The sequence below is a fragment of the Sesamum indicum genome, linkage group LG15 (genome assembly GCF_000512975.1).
Source record: "Sesamum indicum cultivar Zhongzhi No. 13 linkage group LG15, S_indicum_v1.0, whole genome shotgun sequence".
Lineage (NCBI taxonomy): Eukaryota > Viridiplantae > Streptophyta > Magnoliopsida > Lamiales > Pedaliaceae > Sesamum > Sesamum indicum.
The window spans coordinates 6742485-6767410 of record NC_026159.1 but is presented as its reverse complement, the minus strand read 5'-3'; the positions used below and the strand labels follow the sequence as shown (position 1 = coordinate 6767410).

The 24926-nt window shown below is 34.4% G+C and overlaps 4 protein-coding genes across 5 annotated transcripts in view; 2 read left to right on the top strand and 2 right to left on the bottom strand.

The window, feature by feature from the left end:
• LOC105178105 (pentatricopeptide repeat-containing protein At2g26790, mitochondrial) lies at positions 4749-12516 on the bottom strand. Of its 2 annotated transcripts, XM_011101470.2 has the most exons (6): positions 12240-12516; positions 9778-12147; positions 9501-9612; positions 8161-8275; positions 5627-5842; positions 4749-5415 (listed from the first exon to the last, which is right to left on the bottom strand). In XM_011101470.2, the coding sequence occupies exon 2, from the start codon at positions 12017-12019 to the stop codon at positions 9788-9790; it is 2232 nt and encodes a 743-aa protein (XP_011099772.1). In that variant the 5' UTR covers positions 12020-12147; positions 12240-12516; the 3' UTR covers positions 4749-5415; positions 5627-5842; positions 8161-8275; positions 9501-9612; positions 9778-9787. The 2 variants fall into 2 exon arrangements, with proteins under 2 accessions (XP_011099772.1, XP_011099771.1); XM_011101469.2 differs by having other exon boundaries at positions 9778-12516.
• LOC105178104 (17.5 kDa class I heat shock protein-like) lies at positions 14246-15165 on the bottom strand. The gene has a single exon (XM_011101468.2). It carries the CDS (start codon positions 14943-14945, stop codon positions 14493-14495), a length of 453 nt encoding a protein of 150 aa, XP_011099770.1. The 5' UTR covers positions 14946-15165; the 3' UTR covers positions 14246-14492.
• On the top strand, positions 18032-19708 carry LOC105178103 (polygalacturonase-like). The gene is made up of 4 exons (XM_011101467.2): positions 18032-18201; positions 18289-18603; positions 18712-19230; positions 19326-19708. The coding sequence occupies exons 1-4, from the start codon at positions 18073-18075 to the stop codon at positions 19569-19571; spliced, it is 1209 nt and encodes a 402-aa protein (XP_011099769.1). The 5' UTR covers positions 18032-18072; the 3' UTR covers positions 19572-19708.
• The window catches only part of LOC105178102, a 6898-nt gene continuing 4942 nt past the window's right edge, over positions 22971-24926 (top strand). Inside the window, exons 1-2 of the mRNA XM_011101466.2 lie at positions 22971-23206; positions 23418-23601. Of these exons, the coding sequence (XP_011099768.1) occupies positions 23021-23206; positions 23418-23601 (370 nt within the window). The 5' untranslated portion in view covers positions 22971-23020. The remainder of the gene's footprint in view (positions 23207-23417; positions 23602-24926) is intronic.

The following is a 24926-nucleotide window of genomic DNA, read 5'->3' as shown; positions in this document are numbered from 1 at the left end:
ATTCTTCTTTTTCACTTGTCTATGAGTATGTGATACTGTTCTAACTACCATTTCTTGATAATGCTGCTATTCTCCTACTATTTTCATTACCGTCTGGCAACTACATATTGTTCTGCAGAAGAGCTGACATCACTTCAAAGTCTTGGTCAACTTAGAATGTTTCTGCAGAAAGTTACATTATTAGGAGCGCAAGTTTGGAAGGAAGAGTATGCGGGCATTGCCGCCTACATTACTTGTTGAAGGTCCAGGGTTTCGTTAAATTACCTGATATTTTTCTGTTTTTGCCAAAATAATGAATTCTGCACATTGTTTCCTTACAAGGGGTTGGAGTATTAGATGACTCTTTACGAGGGATGAATTGATATATTCTATTAGCTTCACAGGGCCTTGATGAAATGTTGTGGTCGGATCTGATTATATTTTATAATTCGATAGTAGAAATGGCTAATTCTTTCAGAAAGTCTTATGGATTCATTATCATCATCGGAGCACTGAAATAAACTATGGAACAGCCTGCAATTTCAAATATCTGCTAACAGTTGGGAAATTCAGACATTTTCAGTCAGGACACCTGCAGATCACTGATGTTAGCAATTCTACCTGCTGAAGCCCTTACACTGCTAATTTCCAACAATCATACCTGCTAATATACTTCTAAGTCTTGACAACAACTGGTGAAGCTGATATTGGTATATTTGTAGTAGCTCTCGTCCTTGGATTTGTGGTTGGTTTCTGTAGCAGTTGCTTCTTTGGAAAATCGTTAGGAAAGTAGTTTTTTGTTTTTAACTTCTCTTTTCTTGTCTTGAGTGATATCATGAGCTTGGTGGGTTGGTCTCATCCATATTGTGTAAGATAGGAGTTCAGACAAGTTAAGGAAGTTGTCGACGCTGAATGTTTGTGCTGACATTTTACCAACTAAGAGGGTGTTTGGCCGAGCTTATTTATAAGATCTTATAAGTTTCACCCATCTTATGAGATGTTCTTTGAGTTTATAAGATGCTAATATCATTATAAAATAAATCAGGGATCTTATAATATATTACTAAAATTGAATTACTCATTTAGATTTTGAAAATAAGTTGGGAACTCTTTCTGTTTTTCTACAGGAACTTGTAAGCTCTCAACATCTCATTTTGAAACTTATAAGCTCTTTTGTTTTGAAGATATTTCCCAAACATTTTGCAACATCTTATAAAATGTTGAGGACTTATAAGCTCATCCGAACACCTTAGCCTGAAGAAGACCTTTGTGCGGCTGATATAATGATTGCACAGAAGGTAGATACAGATTCATTCAGAACAGCCCGATGAGTGTATCTATGGTGGAGTAGCTCGTATGTATCTTTTGCAGCAGTGGTGAGGCTTCTGACAATGTAGGTGAAGGACAGTGATGTTTGAGTTTCGACATCCTGGGCAACATTTAGGAGCAGTAGATGGTTTGGGGCATCCTTGCATATTATTGTTTGAGCAAGTTCACTTTCAGTGAACATTTCTTCATGTTGAGATAAATCTCAATAGTTCATTTCATGTAACCAAATGTTCATTCTATAAGTAGTTCGGATACTGGCGTTGGGGATTAGGATCAATTCAGTTGTTGCTTGCAAGATAACCCCTCAACACAACACGTTATTTTAGGAGGTCTTAGGATTCAGAGTTACGAGACAATCGTATCCGGTGATGTGGTGGGATCTATGTTAAGTCGTCTGTACATTGATAGTTGCGGTTGTTTCGAAACTCTGAGATCTGCTCTTGAGCATGTCTGATGTGGTGGGATCTACGTGAAGTCGTCTATACATCGATAGTTGTGATTGATTCGGAACTATGAGATATGCTCTCGAGCATGTCTGTTGCATGTGTTTATCTTTGTTTCCTTCAGGCAATTCCACCTCGTATGGGCATGGTTTTTTCTTTGAATCAAGGACTAAGTTTATATCTGGAATCATATTTGAAATGGAAGTCCGTTATGCACTTCTTTTAGTATTATTATTATTATTATTTTTTATTTAATAAGTGCTCCCAAGAAGTTATTTGGCATTAATAAAAGGGATAATCACACCATCCTCTTTATGGTTTAGTGTAATATATGAACTCCTTATAGTTTGAAAAAAATACATCTAATACCTCCTAACTTTTGTTTCTATTTAACAAATAGATCCATCTGTTAATAAAATTTATAAAATTTATTGAAATCAATAAAAAAAGTTGAACAAAAATTCTGTCCTCAATTGACTTACGGATTTATTGTACGTCGAACAGATATTCTTTTGACCAAACTACCCTTATTCAGATGAAGATATGCCTCATTATATGCATTAGTTTGTTAAGATGTGTAATGGTAATTTGATTAGAAATGATTTATTCGATATGCAATAAATAAGCTATAAGTCAATCGGGGGTATACGTAAATTTTTAACCAATTTTTTTTATTGATATCAATGAATTCTATGAGTTTTGACTAACAAATGGATCTATTTATTAAACGAAAATAAATGTCAGATGTACTAGATATAAATTTTTAAATGAAAAGAAGTTCACATGTAATTACCCTCTCTGACTAATATTTTTGAACTTGGACCCACCGGCTCTAATTGCCACCCCTAGTTTCTGGCAGAGCTTACAAGCCTATTAAACCGATTATTTTTCTAAAAAGCTTATAATATCCAAAATAAGATTTTTTTTATAAGCTCAACACATCTTTCTTCTAAAATATTCTTTAAGTTTTTTAATTTTATAACCTTAACACACCAAAACGCCCTCATTATTTTGGTAGTATTTAATTTTACGAGTAAATACTATATTTGATCCCTTAAGTTTTCGTTTAGAATCGCTTCAGTCCCTCAAATTCATTTCTTGATTTTAGCATTTCTAAACTTTAGGTTTCGTCTTAGTTTGGTCCCTCGACCATTTTCCGGCAAAAATGTGGCAAGACTTTGACTCTGTGGAGGGTAAAATGATCAATAAGTTTGATTTTATCACTTTAGACCGTTATATTTGTAAAATTATCATTAATCTTTTTTACACAAAAACATAACTTTTTTTTATATTTTTTATGCCGATATGTTGTAATTATCTTATGTGAATAACGAAAATTTTGAATTCTTGTGAACATAATAATAATATATTGATTAACTTAAATAAATAAGTTTTTAAGTAGTTAAAAGAACCAAAATTATGAATAAATTTTATAAAACTTATCTAATATGAAAATGTAATAAAAAAAAACCTAAATTTGTACTTTTTTTATTTCAAGAGTTAAAAATAAGTCTAAAAAAGTTAAACTGTAATAATATTTATTAAATGTTTAGATTTTCAAACAAAAAGTTGGTAGATCATACCTTTTAACTAGACTTTTTGGTGGATTATATATATATATAATTCATTTGAAGATTATTTTATATATCTTTTTCTATAAGATGGGACTATTTATAGAAAAAGAAAAACCTCTTAAAATGAATTATATATATATATATATCAAAATCACCAAATAATTTAATTAAAAGTACATTCCAAAAACCTTTTTTTTTTTTTTCGAAATTGTAGCTGTTAATACTTAATAACACTGTCAAGACTCAATTTTATTAGACACATCTTTAACTCCTAAAATTACAAAACCAACTTATATTTTTTTATTACACTTTTAGTATTAGATAAGTTCTATAAATGTATTTATAACTTTGATAGTTTTTGTCACTTTTAACAATGAAAAAAGAAAAAGAGAGATTAATTTATTTTAAGTTAATCAATATATTAATATTATACTCACAAGAGTTCAAAGTTTTCATTTTTCATATAAGATATACTATATAAAAATATTAAAAAAATAATTTCATTTTTAAAAAAGAACTAATTTGATAATTTTACAAGCTTAAGGGACTAAAGTGATACAATTAAACTTAAATTGACCATTTTACCCTTAAAAAATTCAAACTCCGGTCACATTTTTGCCGAAAAATGGTTAGACCAAACTAAGATAAAAATTAAAATTTAGGAATGCTAGAGTTAAGAAATAAACTTAAGAGACTAAAATGATTTTAAACAAACTTAATGGACCAAATATAGCATTTACCCTATTTTTATCTTTCATAGAGTTCACTTTTTCTTTTCCTTTTTTCTTTTTTTTTTCCCTCTCCTTCATGTAGCATCTGTTACATGATTTTAAATTCTAACAGTTGGCCTTTTCTTTTTTGGTCACTAGGAAATATAATGTGCAATGTATTTGTAGAAACATAATTTTAGAGGTGAATATATAACTTATTAGTTACAGAAAATATTAAACTCATAATTTATTTATATTTCCATCATTCAATCATTAGTATACAATTATATTTTAAAAGAATCATAATAATTATTTTAATTGATGAAGAAATCATTTAATTTGTTATTTGTATTTCACTTGTAAGTTTAATTGATACAATTAAATAAAAAAATTATTTTTTAAAATTAAATTTTGCATTTTGTAATTATTAATTATTGTGTTTAATGATTTTCTCTTGGAAAAATTTAATAAAAAATTTGCTAAATGTTTTAAAATAGAAATGCCAATTTCATGTGTGAATTCAATCTTGATAATCATATCTATTTATATATTCTAAAATACTTAACTTAGAAAATTCATAGATTGTGAGATTTGTTCTATTATAAGTCAAACTAAAAGTAAACAAATAACTATGAAGTAAAAGAATCAGAAAAATTCTATGAAATACTCAATCCATAAATATATCATAGAGTTCTATAATAATTTCAATATGTTATAATGACTGAAAAATTATAATCTTAAAATTGAAATTCAGTCTTCAACTAACATCTTAATGTGCTATTTTTTAATATTTCCAATATAGACTCTTACATCTGACACCTATTTTATTTTTTTATCCATCTCTGTAGCAGAACCCGACAGATGGGTTGACATGTAAGATGAAACAAACCTCAAGTGGGGTAATTGTAATTTTCAATCTAACAAGAATGTTTCTAAGTAAGCCAAACCAAAGGAGGAATATGACCCTAATTTACCCTATATAGTATTATACCTGTCTCATGAGATTGTCCTGCCCCTGCCTTTCTTGCCTCATGCTTCAGACTTGGATTTTCTCTCTTGAGTAGGTTCTGGGAGAGATCATATGAGTTGATACTAAAGAGTGAGTTTGCCACGACCCCTGAGACTTTCCTGACCTTCGGAGCAATTTAATTCCTGCAGACTGGTTTCCTCTATTATCCTGTTTCCAAGAATGAGGTCCCTCTGTCATGAACTTCAGGTAATCAAATTCTCGATCCAAGTCGAGGCTTTCTTCTAGGTTGAAATAAAGTTTTCGAAGAGATATGAGACAGAAACTGAAGATCCCCAGAAGGGATTACTGTCGATCTTTCGCATGTAAATGAATAATTTGTGCTGGTGCCCATCTTGTGTTTATTCCTTTTACTGCAAAAGAGAGAGAAATGGAAAATGGTACATGAATTTTTATCCGAAAGCAGCAATTCATTCACTTTCAAGTTTCTCATCTACCTAAAAACCTTCTCAGTTTTATTATCTGGACATTCAAGATGTCAGTAACCAAGTCAAAGCTCAAGAATTCATCCGTAGATATCCTTTGGAAAAGGAAATAGATGGAAAATGTGCCAAAAGGCCATACCTCAATGATCTTCTTTCTTCAATTATATTGAAGCAGCTTGCAGAAGATTTGGCCTGTCATCATATATGCTGTCTTCATACATGACAAAACAAAGTAAGAACGACTTGATCATTCCCAGCAACCTATTGGTACCATTTGCAACAAACCATTGCTCCGAGCAAATTCTGCTGCTTAGGTAGTAAAATACAAATGGAACTCCCGATCCATGAATAACATCTGCAAAGCAAATAATAAAATTCTCAGTACATGCTGAAGCCCAAATAAAATGACAGCAATCACTGTACAGACCTAGTTACGTCTCAGAAAAAGGACCATTTTCAGAACTTCACCAGCTTGTTACAATGATTAGAATTGCTCCGTGTCTGACGAGTTTTTGACTTAGGAACTAATTTTAGGTTGACATTTTAGATGCAAAACAAGCCATTTATGACTAGTGCTGTGAGACCATCTTTCAAAGTACTATCCAACAAAACTTGCTGATTCTGTGATTCATACGTCTCACTCTCTGACCTTAAATTCAGAAAGGCAAAGTTCAAGACCAAGCTCCAGCAATGATCGCGCAGTTGAAAAAGCAGCATGGAATCACCAGTAGGTGCTGAAGCTGGAGCCTTAAACGTGTCCTTTGACTCACAGTCTAACCCAGTTGAAAGAAACATCAGGAACAAGCTCAGGCTCACTTCTATGTCGCATTTTGTCAGCATGACTTCTGAAGTTAAAAAGGAAATTTGGATGGCGTAGATTTAATAATGAAGATGATTACTAGACGTATGACTGCAGGAACAGCAAATAATTGGTTGAACGGCTTAAATCCACTTGGAAAATCCATGCTTAAAGCCAAATTCTCTGTTGTAAGTATTCTAGCAGACTTCTCAAAGAAAGGGACTTCCTGAAACATTTGAATGAAAGAAAATACAGAACCCTTTTCCGCCCCACGTAAGATCATGCCAAAATTATAATTCCTGCAGCCATTATCTTCAACAAGCAACCAAGAAGGTCAGAAACGTTGTTGAACTTGATTTCACTAGTGCGAGACGCCACCGAGTGAACACCACGAGGCTGGACTTTGATGTATCATGGAGAGTTATTGGCCTGAAGTCCAATTCACATTCTAATCTGAGAGTGGTGAGGCAAATAACTCTTCAATTAAGTTGACAAGGTGCCTTGTAGGTTGCCTCTAAAATTTTGGACGATTCTCATACTAAAATTTCCTAACACAACTACCATGGTAGAAGCAACTGATAATGTTCTTCAGTCATTGGATAGGACTATTCCTGAATCAAAATATTGTATTATTTCTACTATTGTAAACCCCATAACAGATATCAAAAGTGGCTAATCTAAACTCAACTATTCGAGAGTCAGATGTCAAGAAAACTGTCAGAACACTTATACTGTCTTAACCGAGTTAATCGAGAAAAGGAAAGATGCAAAAATAAAGAAACCCTTGGAGTATAGTTATATGCTTTCAATACTGGGAGACTCCTTAAATCACTTAAAACAGCTAACCCTTTAACGCCAGTATGTGCTGTTGCAGCATTGCTAGTTTGCTACACAGCCACTCCACCAGCTAGTCCCTTGGTTGCTTTGGCCGACAGGATAGTTATGTGGCTTCTCCCTTGAAGCCTATTGGCTATTACTGATGAATGACATTATGATCACCTCATCCTTCTTTACTACATCCTCTGTATAGATAGGACAGTGAGAAAAGAGGTGCAAGAGTACCCCCAACACTTTGCTCCATGCCTTTACATTTGCGAAGCGTATAGGAAGCAGCTGACCCTCCCCCCTGCCCCTAATTTACAATTTTGACATACGTATTGCCATGAAAGAAAATGATGTGGTATCTCAAGTGAAATACACGTGCAAGTATAAATTGTGTACTTGTAGAAATTTCATTACTACACAATAATTAATATATATTTCATTGATTGAATTATACAAGTTTCATAACAAGTCTTAGTAATTATAGTTATTTAATGGCTTACAGCCATGTTGAGTTTTATATAATTTTTTTACCATTCTCTGCCCTTGTGTCAGTGTCACAGTGCTGGTACACAAAGTTGACAACACAGATCCAAGATCTCACATGAGAATTTCATGAGGCATTGTTTCAATCCAGATTTTAAGAACAAAGCAGTCTATAGACATATCCCTTGTGACATAAAATCAAGTGAGATTCCAAATCCTCCATCAAATAACAAGGAAGCCTCTCCCCTGTGAAAATTCTCTGGGGGGATATATAAAGCTAGTTTAGACCAGAAAAAGCATAAAAAGCTAAGTTCTGAGTATTTAGAATATATCAATCTCAGAGCGAAAATTCTTTGTATTTGTTCATCCATCAGCCATGGAAACATGTCAAATTGGGCAGATTCATTGATCAGATAGTATGATTCAATTTTAAATCCATGTGGGATAGGATATTACAGAAATGGTCAGGCTACGTATGTGGATCCAAAAAACGAATAAGGATGATAAACAAATGATGAGCAATAATAGGCAGAATGACGATAATCGACAAAGTACTATTATAGTACCTCAGGAAAAATGGCCAGAAGGGAATCATGCATAATTGGTCCCCAGTAATTTGCAGTCACAGCCTTAAGCACATAGGCTCCTCCTCAACTAGATAAAAACGCGACATTCCTGAAACTATAACACAAAGACAGGAAGTTTGTACCGTACGGAATATTAAAAAATGTCAAGTTCCTACAGAAATCAGACAGAACATTTTAGTAAAGTAAAACTAAGTCTTTATGTTATCATATAGAAAAGCATGTAACGTACGAAAAGTCGAACATGTTTAGGATGGAATCTTTTATAGTCAAAAACTTGCATAGGTAGAAGAGCAAAATAGTTTTTATTCACATTAATATCCATCTCCAAAATCAAGATCAGCACAAAGCCTAAATGACACAGTGTTTCAAGTTATTGACTGCCTAATAATGATAAAAGTAGAAGGCCAATCCGTCATTTGTTTCATACTTTATTAATATTCACATAGAACCTATTAAGAGATTTCCATGTTAGACACAGCCGTACATGACATTAGTTTGAGAAACTAAAAATGATGTTCAGTAGTTACAAAATTTTTAATGTGTTTGGCAACCATATATGCTGTTAAAAGCTGGAAATAATGCTCTTATAAAATCAGCTATTACATTAATTCTACTCGATGTCATTTTTCTCTTTCATATCTCTTCAAGACATGATTCTTCTAAATTGAACCCAAATATGTAACTGGTTCTGCCAAGTCAATTATCTTAAAATGAATTCAAACAACATCTATTCTTCTAGAATCAATAGTCAAAGCTTTACCTAACTCAACCTAAGTCCATTTGAACATAGCAAATCGAACAGCAGTGACTGAAACAGACATTGCAGCAAGAACATCAGAGAATTAACTAGTTGGCAGGACTTGATGAGTCTAGTATTCTGCAGACATTCCTTTCATTCAATCATTTGACTCTTAAAAGAGTTAGCTCAGAAAAGTTCTCAGAAATCAGAAGCTCAATGGAGATCAGTAATATGCAATTTAATTTCTTTCCATTTCCCTTTTGTGTTCTATTAAGAACGTCTTCCATCCAATGCAATAACAGTTACAGTTACAATAGCTTTCTTTCCTTTTCTTGGTAAGTATAGTTACCATGCTTCACCACATTAATATGTATATTGATATATTATTTCCAAAAAGAGGCCAAAACCTTCAATTCCTGAGAATTGTTTTAGACGCCAAAATTTTCAACCAATGTGATACACATTAATACATGATGCACCTACTGATAATTTCTATTTCACAGGAAGACCAAGATTTGATAATTTTCTACGAAGAACATAAGCAAAGTTGAATTTTGAGTGGCGGAACTGGGCATCTGACCTGAAGCCAATAAAGTATCAGAAGCCCAGTAGTATACAAATGAAGTGAGTTTCTCAGGTGACTGCAGGCCGCACCATTCTTCATGGAGGATCATTCTTCTCCATAGATTCATCTACAATTACTCAAATATATTAAACTTCGGCAACAAAAGAAATCCACTTGACCATGAAAAAAAAAAAACACCCAATAAGAAAAGAATAGAAAAATCATTGAGACCTTCAAACCTAGACCAGCCTATAAAAGCCACAAGGGAAAACACATTACAGGTTCATCATACCTGTGAGAATTTAATGTCGAAACTGCACTTTCTTGGCCCTCACAATACCATGATGCAACGTTGACATAGTACGGCTATCTGGCTGTATTCCCTTAGATGACATCTCATTCACAAGAGTTAAGGCCTTCTCCATATCTCCCTGCTTGCAATAGCCAGATAGGAGGGCTGTGTATGTGACAGTATCAGGCAGTAAACCTTGTTGAATCATTTCATTGAAAAGGCAAATAGCATCCTCAAGGTTGTCCGATTTGCACTGACTGTCAATTAACGCTGTATAGCAAATAACATCAGGCTTTAATTCCATCTCATTCATTTCAGACCAGAAAGCTGAAGCCACCTGCTTCACTTTCATATGCTTTTCAGCATCATCCTGAGATCGAGCCTTTTTCGAACTTATTTTACAATGCCCATCAAGCAAGACAGTATAAGTGATGATGTCAGGAGTAATTCCCCTTTCCTTCATATCACTGAAAAGACTAAGGGCTTCACGCAGGCAATTCACCTGACAGTAACCATTCAACATTATGGTGTACATTATTACATCTGGACATAATCCTCTTCCAACCATATGGTCAAATGCCCACCGGGCCTTTTTCATATCTCCAGCATGACATAGAGCTGCAATAAGCTTGCCATACATTGTCTTACTAGGCCCATCACCTGAAGAAAGCATAACCTCGAACAGCTTAATAGCTCTGTCATTTTCACCTTCCAAACAGAGGCTGCTAAGAAGTTTTAAACAAGAACTTCTATTTATTATAATTCCTTGGTTGAGCAATCTAAGAAAAAGTTTATAGCCTTCAATTGCCTTGCTTGATTCACAGTACCCGTTAACCATGGAAGCATAATTTTCTGTAGTCTTCTCTTCCAAATTACTGAAATATTTTTCAGCTTCCTTCACTTTTCCTCCCAAGCATAGGCCTTCAATGATCATGTTGTGTGTCACTGCACTGGGAGTCAAGCCTTGCAATTTCATGGTATCAAGGAGGAAAAATACCTCGTCCAGATGACCGTACCGAGATAATCCACCTGCGAGGACGTTATAAGTAATGACATCAGCTTTCAGACCATTTTCATTCATTTCATCAAATAAGTTTATAGCATCAAAAATCTTCCCGTGGCGACAATGACCGCTTATTAAAGTGGTGTAGTGCACAACATCTGGTATCAGCTTTTTACACTTCATCTCATCGAACAATCTAAGAGCCTCATCTAACTTCCCTATTTTGCACAGGGCATCAATGGCAACATTATATGTGACTTCATCAAGAAAGATGCCCAACTTCTTAAAGTTCCTGAACTGTTCAACTGCTTCAGAATGCATGCCTTTCAGGCACAAGCACTGAAGAATTGAAGTGAGAATCAAACAATTGGTTCTGATACCTTTTGCCTCCATCTCATTGTGGATAGCCAAAGCTTTAATTATGTCCCCAGAATCACAATACCCCTGAACCAAGGAACGATAATTAGCTTCTTCAGGAACTAGTCCGTGTTCTTCCATGTCAAGTAAAACAATCTCCGCCTTCTTAAGATTCTTTTCACTAACAAAGCCCTGAATCACAGCAGTATAAGCATATGCATCAATTGGTACGTTCTTAGCTCTCCAAGCTTGTAAAACCTCAAAGCCTAAATCCGACCTACCCTGCATGCAGAGGCCTTCAAGATAAGCTGCATAGGTAAAAGCATTAGGCACCACCCCAGCTTCCTCCATTTCCAGAAACACCTCTACAGCTTCTTCCAAGCAACCTTTTCGACAATATGCCTTAATTACAATCCCATAAGTATATACATTTGGACTCAGCCCAAGAGTCCTCAACTGCTTATAGATAGCAACAGCTGTATCCACCTTCCCATGCGCAATCAACCTATTCATCAAAAAATTACATGACAACAAACATGGCCCAACACCGTGCCTTTTTGTTTCAAAAAGAGTGTCAATGGCCTCATCAAACATTCCTAAAGTAACATAACTTTTGATCAGTGCATCAAAAGCCCGAAGCAGTGAACTTGGTCCGTCGGCCTTAAACTCCTCCGCCATTGCCTCCAACAACTCCGGCACCTCAAAACACAGATGCCCATTTTTCACATTTATAACCTCCATAAACAGAGAATCCAGTTTCCTTTCCAAGCCCCAATAACAGAGTATCTTAATAATAGCCAAATAACTATTAACATCATGTTTAAACCCCTGTATCCTCAGTCGGTTAAATAGGGATAATGCAGAAATGGGTTCGTTTTGCATATTTTTCAGAACCTGAACCACCCCAGATGAATTTAACTCCAATGAAATGTTATCATGGCTGCTGTTACTGCATTTTGATACAATAACATCGTTTCTTGAACTGGGACTCAGGTCCTCAGAACCAGAATCTGAAAAGTAAGGAGTGAAATGGGCAAGCGATGGAACTGACTTCAATCGGATAAATTGGAGATTTTTTGAGAGCTTTTTGCGGGAAACTAACCTGATTGTAGAAAACAGCATGGAACAATTTCATACACACATCAAAGGCGTTTGTTGAAATCCTTTTAGCTTCTCCAGCTCCTGTTATTCTCGGCAGCGGCGGTAACCAAGCACAGGAAGAAACCGCCGGAGGCGTTGGGGGGCGCGGCACTGGGTAATTGGAGTTTGACGGAGTGATGGGGGGGCGGGAATGTACTGCCGCTGAGCTGCTGTTAAACCCTTCAGTGGTGCGAGGTTTATAAACTCGTTGCAGACCAAAGTTCAGAACCTGATTGTTGTGTTCTTGAAAAAATTCAAAAATATATATTGATATATTAAAAAACATTAAGTTACATTTTTTAGATTACTTATTAATTTGCATTTGATAAATAACAATCAAAACAAAAAAAGTATCATTTTAAAACATTAAATTAATTATACTTTTACAATTTATACTTTTGAATTTTTTCATGTATATATATATTGAGATACTTAACAAATACTTATAATTTAAAAACAAAAAAACAAAAAAAGAGCATGCATATAGAGTATGCATGGGTGGGTCTGGGGCGGATTTGTCTTGACCCGATACCATCCTCGGATAATCTCACCCAATCCCATTCTACTCCATCCGTCCTGACAAAAATAATTTTATTATGACTTAATTGAAAAATTAGTGAAATTAAAGATGAAATTAAAAAATTACTTTTTGATTTTATTTTAAATTTGTATCTTATATAAGTGTCTCGAATTATATAATAAAAGTAACTACCATTTTAGATGTAGATAGTTTTAATAAAATATAGTTTTTAATTATACATTCATCTAAATTATTAATTTCCTCGTTAAGTACTATATTTTACTACCTATAAATAATATATTTTCAACTAATTTTTTATTTTTTGTATTCTCTTATATAGGTTAGATATATACAAAATTATTTAAGAATTTACATATAAACCATAATTTTTTATTAATAATATAATGCATATGAATAATAAATAAATAAAATATTAATTGTACCCGATCGAGTCCCAACCCAATGGCCGCAGACCCACCAAAGTTTTGGGGCGTGTCTTGGGGCCTCAATTTTTCGGGACCAATTGTCATTCCTGTATGTATATAGAATAAACAATATGATCTAGTAAATGTATTGTTATATAACATTTTATACTTATTATAAATAATTGGTTGAACCATATAAATATGTAATTGTTTGATATTATATCTAATAAATAATAACCAAATATTTGAAATTACTTATATTACAAACTTGTATACTTAGATAATACATATTTAAGTTTCTTTTATTGATATTTATTATATTTAATGTATTTAAAATAATATTATAAGCTTTTCCATTATATTCGTAATCAATACCTTAATTTATATTGTTTTGAAATTACTTTAAAAAAATATGCGCAATATTTATATTGATGAATTAGAATTAAAAAATTTAAATTCATGGCAGTAAATTTATTATATTTATTTGGATAATTTTGTGTTGCAAAGGACTTGAAATCTTTTGATTATAATTTCGAACTATTTTTTAATAACATTAAATTCATTTAATATAAAATTATTTTAAAAAAATTCTTTAAATCAGTATCGCATAATTATCTGTCTTCATCTTAATGGAGCCTTAAATATTACCGATATAAGCATTTGTATGATAAATTTTGCTAAATTAAATAATAACTACAAAAAGTACAGAAAAGAAATAACTTGCTTGAATAAAAATGCCGTAAAAGTTATTAAAATCTGAACTATATCAAAATTTTATGAAACTTAACCCAAAATAGTCTTAAATCCAAACATAGTAAATTTTACTAAGCTAAATAATAACTACAAAATGTACGAAAAAAAAATAAACTTGCGTGAATACAAAGAACCAAATGTTTTAAAATTTGAAATATCTCATTATTCTACAAAACTTCACCCAAAATCAGTCCTAAATTCAAACATTTGTAAAATAAATTTTCAGAAGTAAATAATAACTATAAAACGTGCGAAAAAGAACTAAACTTGTTCGAATAAAAATGCCGAGAACTGCTATAATTTGGACTTTTCCAGAAGTTCATAAAAAAAAAAAACACACACACACACACATTTATTACATTATGCTATTCCAACCTTACAGATCAAAGCTCATCAAACATCCAGGCTTGAATCCCAGGACTTTATACATAATGGCAATTAAGAAAACACACAACACACACACACACACACATACTGATCATACATTCAGAAGCAAAAACTGAGGAAGTGTTTGTTTTCAGCCAGAAATCTCAATGGCCTTCACCTCAGGCTTCTTCACTTCCTCCTTGGGGACAGTGACAGTGAGCACCCCGTTCTCCATGCTGGCTTTGATCTGATCCATCTTTGCATTCTCCGGCAGCCTGAAGCGGCGGAAGAACTTGCCGGAGCTCCTCTCAAGACGGTGCCAGGTGTCGTTCTTCTCCTCTTTCTCGCGGGTGCGTTCTCCACTTATCTGGAGGACGTTGTCGTCCTCTACCTCCACCTTCACCTCCTCCTTCTTCAGCCCCGGAACATCCGCCTTGAACACATGGGCCTCCGGCGTCTCCCTCCAGTCAACCTTGGTGGCCGCCAACTGCGAGGCCTCGTCGGAGGAGCTGACGGGCCAATCACGGAAAGGGTCCCAGAGATCGAGCGACAATGGGTCGAAAACGCTGCCTCGTCGGCCGAATACACTTGGGATCAGCGACATGATTACTCTGTTAATTTGCTGGTTTGATCGTGTTTGATTGATGTGAACTGTGAAGAATAATATATGAGATGATTTCTCGATTGTGATTTCTGCTGCTGGAAGAGGGAGAAAGAAGTATTTATAGAGCAGAAGATGAAGAAATTCCTGCTTAAATTATTTCATTGAAGAGTTCAGAGAGTTCGGGAAAATTTGGTAGAGAACTCCAGAGAACACTGCCAGGAAAAGTAGTTTCTGGAGAAGTCGAGCCTTTGCACAGGGTTACAAATGGAAATTCTAACCAAAATCACATTTGATTGGACCAATAACAAATGCAATATATTAATGGTTTAATTAGCATATAGTTCAGAATAAATGACAAATTATATGTTAAATATATTATATTTTATGTCATTGATTTAATTCCATAAAAACTGATTTGAATAAATTTTTTCTACAATCCAGCTACCAATTGTATATATACATCGTGGGCTTGTTGATAAATAGAACAAGGATAAATTTGTGTAAGCGTATCGATGGGAAAAATTTTAAATTGACTGAAAAAGACTATTTTGCCATTGAAAGGATACAAAATTACAATTTTACCTAAAAGATTCGCGTATTTTTTATCGGGTCGGGTCACGATCCGGGTTCGGTCGCCTGGCCACCCGGGACACGCGGAAAACATTCATTGGACCAACAAAACCCTCAGTCTTGCGCTATATACTCCATAGTCAGTGCATTCATGGTACTCTCTCTCTAGCGCTCTTACTTTTTAGTCACTTCGGCTCATCAGTTTGCCAGCGACCTGCTTTCACGACCTTGAAACTAGACACTGACTTAAGCATCGGAGGGTCTTAGTTGGGGGTCACTCCAACAAACCTAACGATCTGCTTATCTCTTTCAGGACCCTTACATTAATTTGGGAGAGGTAGCAACCTCAAACCGCTTGGAGAACCTGTCCACCCGATCCAAGGAGGTCGCAAAGATTTCGACCCAAATCAGTTGGCGCCGTTTGTGGAAATCCTAAGAAGAGGTCCTTTGATTTGGATTTGATTTGGTCTCAAAGTGGTCGAAGGATTCGGATATTCAACAAGGAGAATTCTCTGTGTCAATCACCAAGGCACGAGCAAAGAGAACGAATTCTTCTACGACAAGAGGGAAGAAGGTTACATCTAACAAACGAAGAGTTGCGACAGATGATCGAGAGGAATATTATGGTAGAACATGAAAGAAAAATGATTACACCTGGTGTTAGGAAGTCAGCGAGAAAGTTGATTGAAGAGCAGAGAACGATAGCAGACGACCACGGGAGAAGAAACGATTCGCACAAGGCTGAATATGGTACAAATATAAGAAACCAGCCAAGCAAGAGAAAAATCAGATACAACATCTAACAGGATCAGGATAAGGAGGGAACAACTATATCTCGAGCAGAAACAGGGGTTATATACCTACATTGAAAACATGGTTTATTGTGCCTCCAATGATGAGGGCTTTTTGTGCCTCCACTGGACATGCTTACTTGAGAGTGCCTACTCAGAGTATGGCTTTTGGCTAGGCACATAGATAAGTCCCCATCTTCCAGTTCCTACAAAAGGGGCACACTAAGTTAAAACTACTAAAGATAGTCTCTAAGGGAAGCTAGTATGCCAAGATTTCTTTGCTGAATGAGGTGTTTTCTTGCTCTTTTGGGGGAACTCAAAGACACTATCCTTCAGGTCTAAGAATCCTTACTGAAGCCTATCTATGTGCGCCCGCCATTTGTTAGGGCGCCTTCTGGTGGGATTGGTGTTCTAGCCTTCTCCCATGTGGACGTTCTATCTCAAAGTTCTCTACTACTAAAAGTTGGGTTAATATGGACATTAACATTAGGTAATGATAACAGTGGGGCTGTAAAAATCTGGTCTTGAATGGAGGTAGTAATCATCCGCTCGAGGTTTTCAAACATGAAGGGGAATATCTTTCTAGAGGAAGTATCTAAGAAGCTGCTAGTTCCAGTATTGGTAGATTCCATTGTTTTCATATTTTATATTTTTGTTCTCACAGATGACACCACTTGATACTAATAAAATTGGTGTTCAAGTCCAATTGGAGTTCAAGCAACGACATAAGGTAATAAGAATTAAAAAAAAATAATTAAGAGCGGAATTACTTGTTTCTTGTTTACAAATGAGAGATTGAAGTTGAAGTTTGAAACTTCAAGTAAGAAAATAAAGTTGTTATTCTAGCTAAAGTTGGTCTTTCCTAGTCTATAGGTAACCCTTAGTAGGTTGAATAAGAGTGCATCCCCTGTTGATTCGGTGGATGACTTTCACGAATTTAGTGGAGTATTATCTCAGCCTTCATAACCCAAAGTAAACATGCCCTGTGAGTTTTCATAAAAGAAGTAAGAGAATCTGCCATCAATCTTTAACAAGGAATTGAGCTTATTGGATCAAATTAATGCAGGGCAAGTACATAATTCTATAATTTTGAAATGATAAAGTCACCAATTTGGCTCATTCCTATGCTCAGTTCATTGCTCGTCCCATTTACAACCAATTCTTAAAATGGTCCCATTCACAACCAATTCAGTTTACCTTATTTACTGAAATTGAGGCCTCATAATTTAAAATCATGAGTACAAACCAAGTCATGTGCGTTTGTTGTCTACTTTGATAAATATTGATGTCGATTGATTTATTCAATTAATAATAATTGATCAATTTTACTTAAAGAAATGAGTCTCTTTACTAAAATATTTCAACAAATCAGGGCATCCATAAATTCCAAATCCTCGTGAGGTTGAATGTAATAACAAGAGTATCAATTGAGCCTCGAAATAAGGAACAATCACTAAAACAACTAAACTAACATATTTTCTTTCAATAAAAATTTAAAAAAAATAATCTACAAACAAATAGTTGTTTCTTGTCCACAAAATTTTGAATGACAATTTGTATTACGGTATTTTCTTGGTATGAAAAAAGAATTCCAACAACGAAAAGAAATCTCGTACACACAGAAATAATTTATGGATGATTGGTCACACATGCATCAAGGCGTTCAAATCTCCCCCTCAGTATACTATAAATTCTGAACCTCAATAACGATGTTCCCAAATCACATTGAATTTTAACTACTGCACCAAATAAATAAGCACTAAGATATGGCAACAAAATTCATTGTTGCTATTTTCTTATTTTCGGCATTGTTGGCTTGCAATGTTAATGCCCAAATTCCTGTGCTATACGATGTTAGAAAGTACGGTGCTAATTCTGGTGCAGACATAAGTCAGGTAATATTATATTAGTTATGTTGTTGTTTAATATGATTGAATGATTCATAATAATATTTTTCGAAATAATTGTATGCACAATGTTAGGCTTTATTAAAAGCTTGGAAGGAGGCAATCGTATCAGTCGTACCAAGCAAAATTTTGATTCCCCAAGGTACTTTTACTGTAAGTCAAGTGAAACTGGAAGGCCCCAACAAGGCCCCTATCGAACTTGAAGTACAAGGCACTTTGAAAGCTTTTCCAGATCCCAATCAACTACCTGACAAAAAAGCGGAGTGGATTACTATAAATTACGTCAATTATTTCACCCTTTCTGGTGGTGGAGTTTTTGACGGCCAAGGACAGATAGCCTGGAAGATGAATGATTGCCACAAAAATAAGAATTGCCCGAAGCTGCCTTATGTAAGCTACCTACCCATCTCCTTATAATACCGAAAACTAATTTCAATTTATTAAGATTATATATAGATTTATAAGTTACCTTACGTCAGTATTATATGTTGTATGCAGAATTTGAGCTTTAATTTCATCAACAACTCCATAATTCATGACGTCACCACCAAAGATAGCAAGAATTTTCACTTGAATTGTATATCCAGCCACAATGTAACATTTCGCCATTTTACAATTTCGGCTCCTGATGAGAGCCCGAACACTGACGGAATCCACTTGGGTCGTTCCACAAGGATTAATATTATTGATTCCGTCATAAGAACAGGAGATGACTGTGTCTCCATCGGTGATGACACAAAAGAAGTTCACATTGAAAATGTGACTTGTGGACCGGGTCATGGGATTAGCATTGGGAGCCTTGGAGGATATGCAACTGAAAAAGATGTGGAGGGGATATATGTGAAGAATTACACTTTCATTGGAACAGGAAATGGCGTTAGGGTCAAGACATGGCCCACTACTCCAGCTCAGTTGAGCATCACTAATTTGAATTTTGAAGACTTAATCATGGACAATGTCAGCAATCCAATCATCATTGATCAAGAATACTGCCCACATAATCTTTGCAAGCGAGACGTAAGTGCAACTGTTTTTTTACCGCTACATTGTAATAATTATTTCCTAAGTTTTCGTGGTTATACATTATTGATTAATTTTTGGATCATTTTCAGAGACCATCATTTATCAAGATCAATAAGGTCAACCTTAAAAACATTCGGGGGACGACAAATAGTGAAGAAGCAGTAACGCTTCTCTGCAGCAAGCTTAAGCCCTGTGAGAACGTAGTGGTGGGTGACATTGATCTTAAATACAATGGAAATAGAGGTCCTGTCACCACCAAATGCGTCAATGTCCAACCCACTTTTGTAGGCAAACAAAATCCACCAATCTGTGCAACCACAGCTCATTCTGTTTAATTATTTTATGGATATGTATAAAGCTTGGATTTTTTCTTTTTCTGTGGGGAATAAATTTTGATATTAATTAGCCTCAACATAATGATTTTACTAGACATTTGATGTTCCTAAGATGTGATCACATTATTTGGCCCTAATCATGATTATCTCAGAACTCATGTCAATGTGATCAGTGAAGGTTTATCAAATTGTGTTGGTTTCAAATCATTCAACTATTTAGGTCTGGAGAAAAAAATTATTTGAATAAGCTGAAAGACACCGGCAAAATACTTTTCTAATCCCATAAAATAAGGGCAATGTTGGTAATGTATATGGTAATCTCAAATTCTAGTGTTGCAATGTCGCTAATCGCTATTTGTAAGTAAAAATATATTTTTTTTTTTGGTGAAGAAAATGGGATTTCTTTTATATTTGTCTTTATGACACATCATTTCTATGTGCAGATAATAAATAATTATTTATAATTTAAAATATATTATAAATAAGAATAATATATGTAAACCAACACAACATATTTATATATAAATAAATAAAAATAAATTAATTTAATGATATTATCGACACAAAAAGATTTGGTATCGCTGCTTTACAGGTTGTCGTTTGTGAGTGAACTTTTTCATATTAGTATAAATAAATAGTATAGATATAGAGATTAAAAGAAGAATTTAAGAAGGTGGTTGAAATATATAAGGATATTTTTGGTAATTTAAAAAGTTGGTGTTGGTTTGTAAATAATTGCTATTTGTGAGTGAAAATGGAGTGTTTTTTCTTTATGTAGTATAGATAATAGTATAGATAGATAGATGATTGTATAAATATATAGATGATGATAAGAATTTGAGTATAGGGGTGGCTGAAATACAGAAGGAATATTTTTGATAATTTAACAAATTTGTATCACAGTGTAAGTAATCACTCTTTATGAGTAAAATAGGATTTTCCTTTATGGTTTCATCAAGAACTGGAGCATTAATTTTAGCCTCAGGGTTTAAGGGCTCAAACTTGTCAGGAAGAGGGAGTAAGGGAATTTGTTCTTCTGAAGAAATGATATTACTTGAGAATCAATAACTACTAATGGGCCCTATTTTTCTTCAAAGTATATGAGAATTATAGTCAACCCCTTATAATCCTCAATGGTTTTCTAATACTCTCATCCCCATTCAACACCCTAAGTCCATTATCTAAATTGTGTCTATGTAAGTAATAATAAACAACCACATTTAGCCCTTTATCTCCTGCCATAGCATACATTTCTTGTAAGTCCTCATAGTACAATCTCTTCTTATCCACATTTGGAAACCATACTCTACTACCACATACATACCTGACTATAGGCACCCATTCAATTACATAATCAAGCCATACATTAAAATTAGCATAATCAGTCAACACCATTCTGCAATTAAATATACAAATAAAAAACTCAGCAACCAATCCAAACAAGTGGGGACAAAAACATAAATAGACATTGTACACAATCCCATACAAAGACAAACATACTATCATACTTTGCAAACAACTGTTAATTAAATGAAAATAAATACAATAATTTTTCATACTTTATAGACAACTACCAAGATAAAAACTTTAATTAAAGGGTGTAGGGGGACCAAAAGAAACACTATCATACTTTTTGCAGACAACTATCTAATATTTAAATAAAAATAAATACAACAAAATAGACAACTATCAAAAAATTTAAATGAAAATGAAGACAATAGAAAAATATAAAATACATTACTCATAAACCAAATAACAACTTTTCAGGCAAATGGGGTTAGGGCGTGGGAACCAACAGTGGAAGAATTCACTGTTCCAAGCATTGAATCCAAATTTTCAATAAATATTCGATCAAAAATATAGGAATACATACATTTTCACACTATTTTGCCTCTGAATGAGCAGCTCTTTCAAAGCCAAATACAAACAAAAAAAAAAAAAAAGCATCGTTAGATTCCTTCTCTGCACAGTAAAAAAAGCTAAAAATTTAAAAAGAAATTAGGTAGACATTCTTAACGTTGATTTTGACTTCGTGTTCCCAATTATATTTCCAATCAAAAGCTTCTCAACAGTTAATAACACTCGATTTTTAACCTAAAACTACTAAACTTGTGCAAGCAAAGGGGGAGTTTGCAAGATTAAACCCAAAATCACCGTGCCTAATCGCGAAGCCTAATTTGTCTTCTCTCCCTCTTTCCCCAACTCCCGTTAAATGGAAAAAAGGCATCCCCTCCCCCCTTTTTTCTCTTGCAGTAAGTCACAAGGGTAACACGGAGATTTAAGAAAAAAATTAACTCTGTTAACAGGCACTGATGGAATTGGGCAAGTGAGGGTCGTTCACAATAACATGGATTTTTTTTGCATATAAAAAAATAATGCGGGGGGGTTATTTGCCGAGTTTTCATAACACAGGTGGGTTTTATGCAATTTTTTCATTTAAATAAGAATAAATACCAACACCGTCACATTTAAAAAAAATAAAAAAGAGAAAAACAGAAAAGAAAACCAAGTTAAGAGGATTATAGACACAATATTAAAATTGGTGTAGTGATGTCACAAACTGTCCTTTGTGAATGAAAAGTGTATTTTCTTTTTATATTGACAACAAATTATAAATAAAAAAATAAAATATATAAACCATAAAAAAAATCAACTCAAGGATATTTCGACATAGTAAAAAATTTGATGTAGTGGTATCACAAATTATCATCTATGAGTAAAAAATGTCTTTGTTTTATATATAAATATAAATATAAAAGATTGAGGTTAAATTTTAATTATTTTTATAAACTAATGTGCACTCTTATAAGACATGAAACTCGTGGAGCCCAATTCATGTTTTCAATATATATAATTTAAAAACATATTTTTGCACTCTCTCGAAGATATTAACCTCAGCTTTTCCTCAACTTAAGCATAGTACAAAACAAATGTTCACGTGTCATACATATGCAAACAAAATATAAAATTGCAACAAATAAGCTGAGTTCTTCAACGTCATCACAACATGTTTTCACTTGAATTCTAGAGCTTACGAATATCTAAAAGCTATCTATAATAATTTAACTTAAATATTTATGAGTGTTTTTTTTTTAAAATAATAAGTCTAAACAAGTTAATCACTTTAAATTTATACATATTAGAATTTTGATCTAATTTCAATCGAATTAAAACACACCAAATAAAATTTTAAAATAAAGTTGGAAGCATTAGGTCTTGATACCACCATTAAAACATTACCCCACATCAACTATCATTTTCAAGATGTTCCAAGAAAAAGAAATTCAGAAGACATATATCTATATATATACGTATACTATGTGGAATAAATACCGTGTGCCAAGATTACTAGTCGTACATAGACGGCGCATATTCAAAACCGTGTCTGATATGATCCTCATCTGTCTGCATACGGACACACCGCCACAGTAAAGAGGATATATATACGCATGAATCCCAGCTCTTCTGCTCAACATTTCAACTTTCCCCCACACACCAAAATGAACAGCTTTGAAGAGGAGAATCTATACCCGTACCAAATGTTCGATGACTCGGAATCAGCACCACAGACACCCCTTTTATCCGATACCTCTAATTTTCTCTCTCACCATCAAACCAAATATTACATCTTACAGGTACTTTCTGTGTGTTCGGTGTGTGTTTGAGAGTTTTATGTTCAGTATATTGTGCAGATTTTTGTGCTGCCAAAAGTATTTATGGAGCAGTTTGATTGTAAGTCGTTGCAAAAGTCGAAACAAGATCGAAACGGAACGCTTTAATTCATTGCAAATTTGCGACGGTCACTTATCTATATCTGTTTGTCTGTGTGTGTTGGTGTTGGTGCAGGAGATTGTGGAAAGCGGGACAAAAGCAGAAGCTGATGTTGTTGGGAGAGTGGTAAAGCATTTGAGGAAGAAGTTGGTTGATGATGGGTTGATGAAGAAGTGGGTTGTGGAGAACTTGAGAAAGGATGGGTATAATGCTGCTTTGTGTCACTCGTGTTGGCCTACTACGCTCAATTGCCCTGGTGGTGAGTAAATCTCCCAAGCCCATATTGGTTTTATGTCTTGTTTGCTGTGTGAGAATAAGTTGAAGTGATGATCATTATGGTTGAATTATAATTCTTCATTAAATGAAAATTGTTCAACATGTCCCCAACACTCAGAAAAAAATACATATATTAGTTACCATTTTTGGGTAGAATTTCATAGGATTAAAGAAAAGATTGATGTGACTTCCTGATGCAGAAGAGCTCTTTTTTTAAAGTTTAGGATGAGTGCGTTGGGAAGGCCAGGTATTGTGAAAATGACAATGGATGTAAAGAAAATATCGACATGACCTCTCTTGAGGGAGGGCTGAACTTCTTTTTTTAAAAGTCGAAAGGATTGCATTAAAAGAAAAATAAAGAACATGAAAATTAATTGTAAGTCAAATTCTCTATCAACAACAGATGAATACACAAGCAAAGCCATTTTCTGAAGAATATGTGTATTCACAAAAATCTGTTTTTTTTAGAAGGAATGGAGTAGCTGGGTTTAAATAACAGAGAAGAAACAGAACAGAGAAAATAACAAACTAACAGCAATGCCATGTGAGCAGCTAACTAAAAGACAAAATTGTAAAACAAAATGAGCTAAGTAAAATGGTGTGGTGTAGGAAATAAAAAAAACACGACTACATTAGAGAGAAGAGAAGCAACACATGAATCAGCAATTCTCCTCTGTAGATTGACAATCTTAACAGCCCCCCTCAAGTTGGACTTGAAGAGAAGTCAACCAAGCCCAACTTGGAGAGATGAACAGTGAGAGCAGGGCGAGCTAAAACTTTGGTGAAGCAATCAGCGAGTTGTAGCTTGCTTGGAACATGGGAAGGAAGAACGAACCCATCTTTGTACTTGTCACGAACTAAGTGACAATCGATCTCCAAGTGCTTCGTGCGTTCGTGAAATACGGGGTTGGCGACAATGTGGACAGCGGCTTGGTTGTCGCAATAGAGAGGAATCGGAGTCTGAATTGGAACCTGAAAATCCTTAAGAAGATATGAAATCCACTGTAATTCGCAGACGGTCGCAGCAAGACTCCTATATTCAGCTTCTGCTGTGGAGCGGGAGACGGTAGGTTGCTTTTTAGTCTTCCACGAAATCAAGGCCGAACCCAAAAATATACAATAACCTGTGAGCGAACGTCGACTATCAGGGCAGCTAGCCCAATCAGCATCGCAATATCCAGTCAAAGAAAAGGAATTATGGGCAGGAAAAAAGAGACCTTTTGTAGAAGTCCCCTTGAGATATTTAACCAAGTGTAGAGCAGCAGCCAGATGTTCCTTGCAAGGACGATGAACAAACTGGCTCAGTTG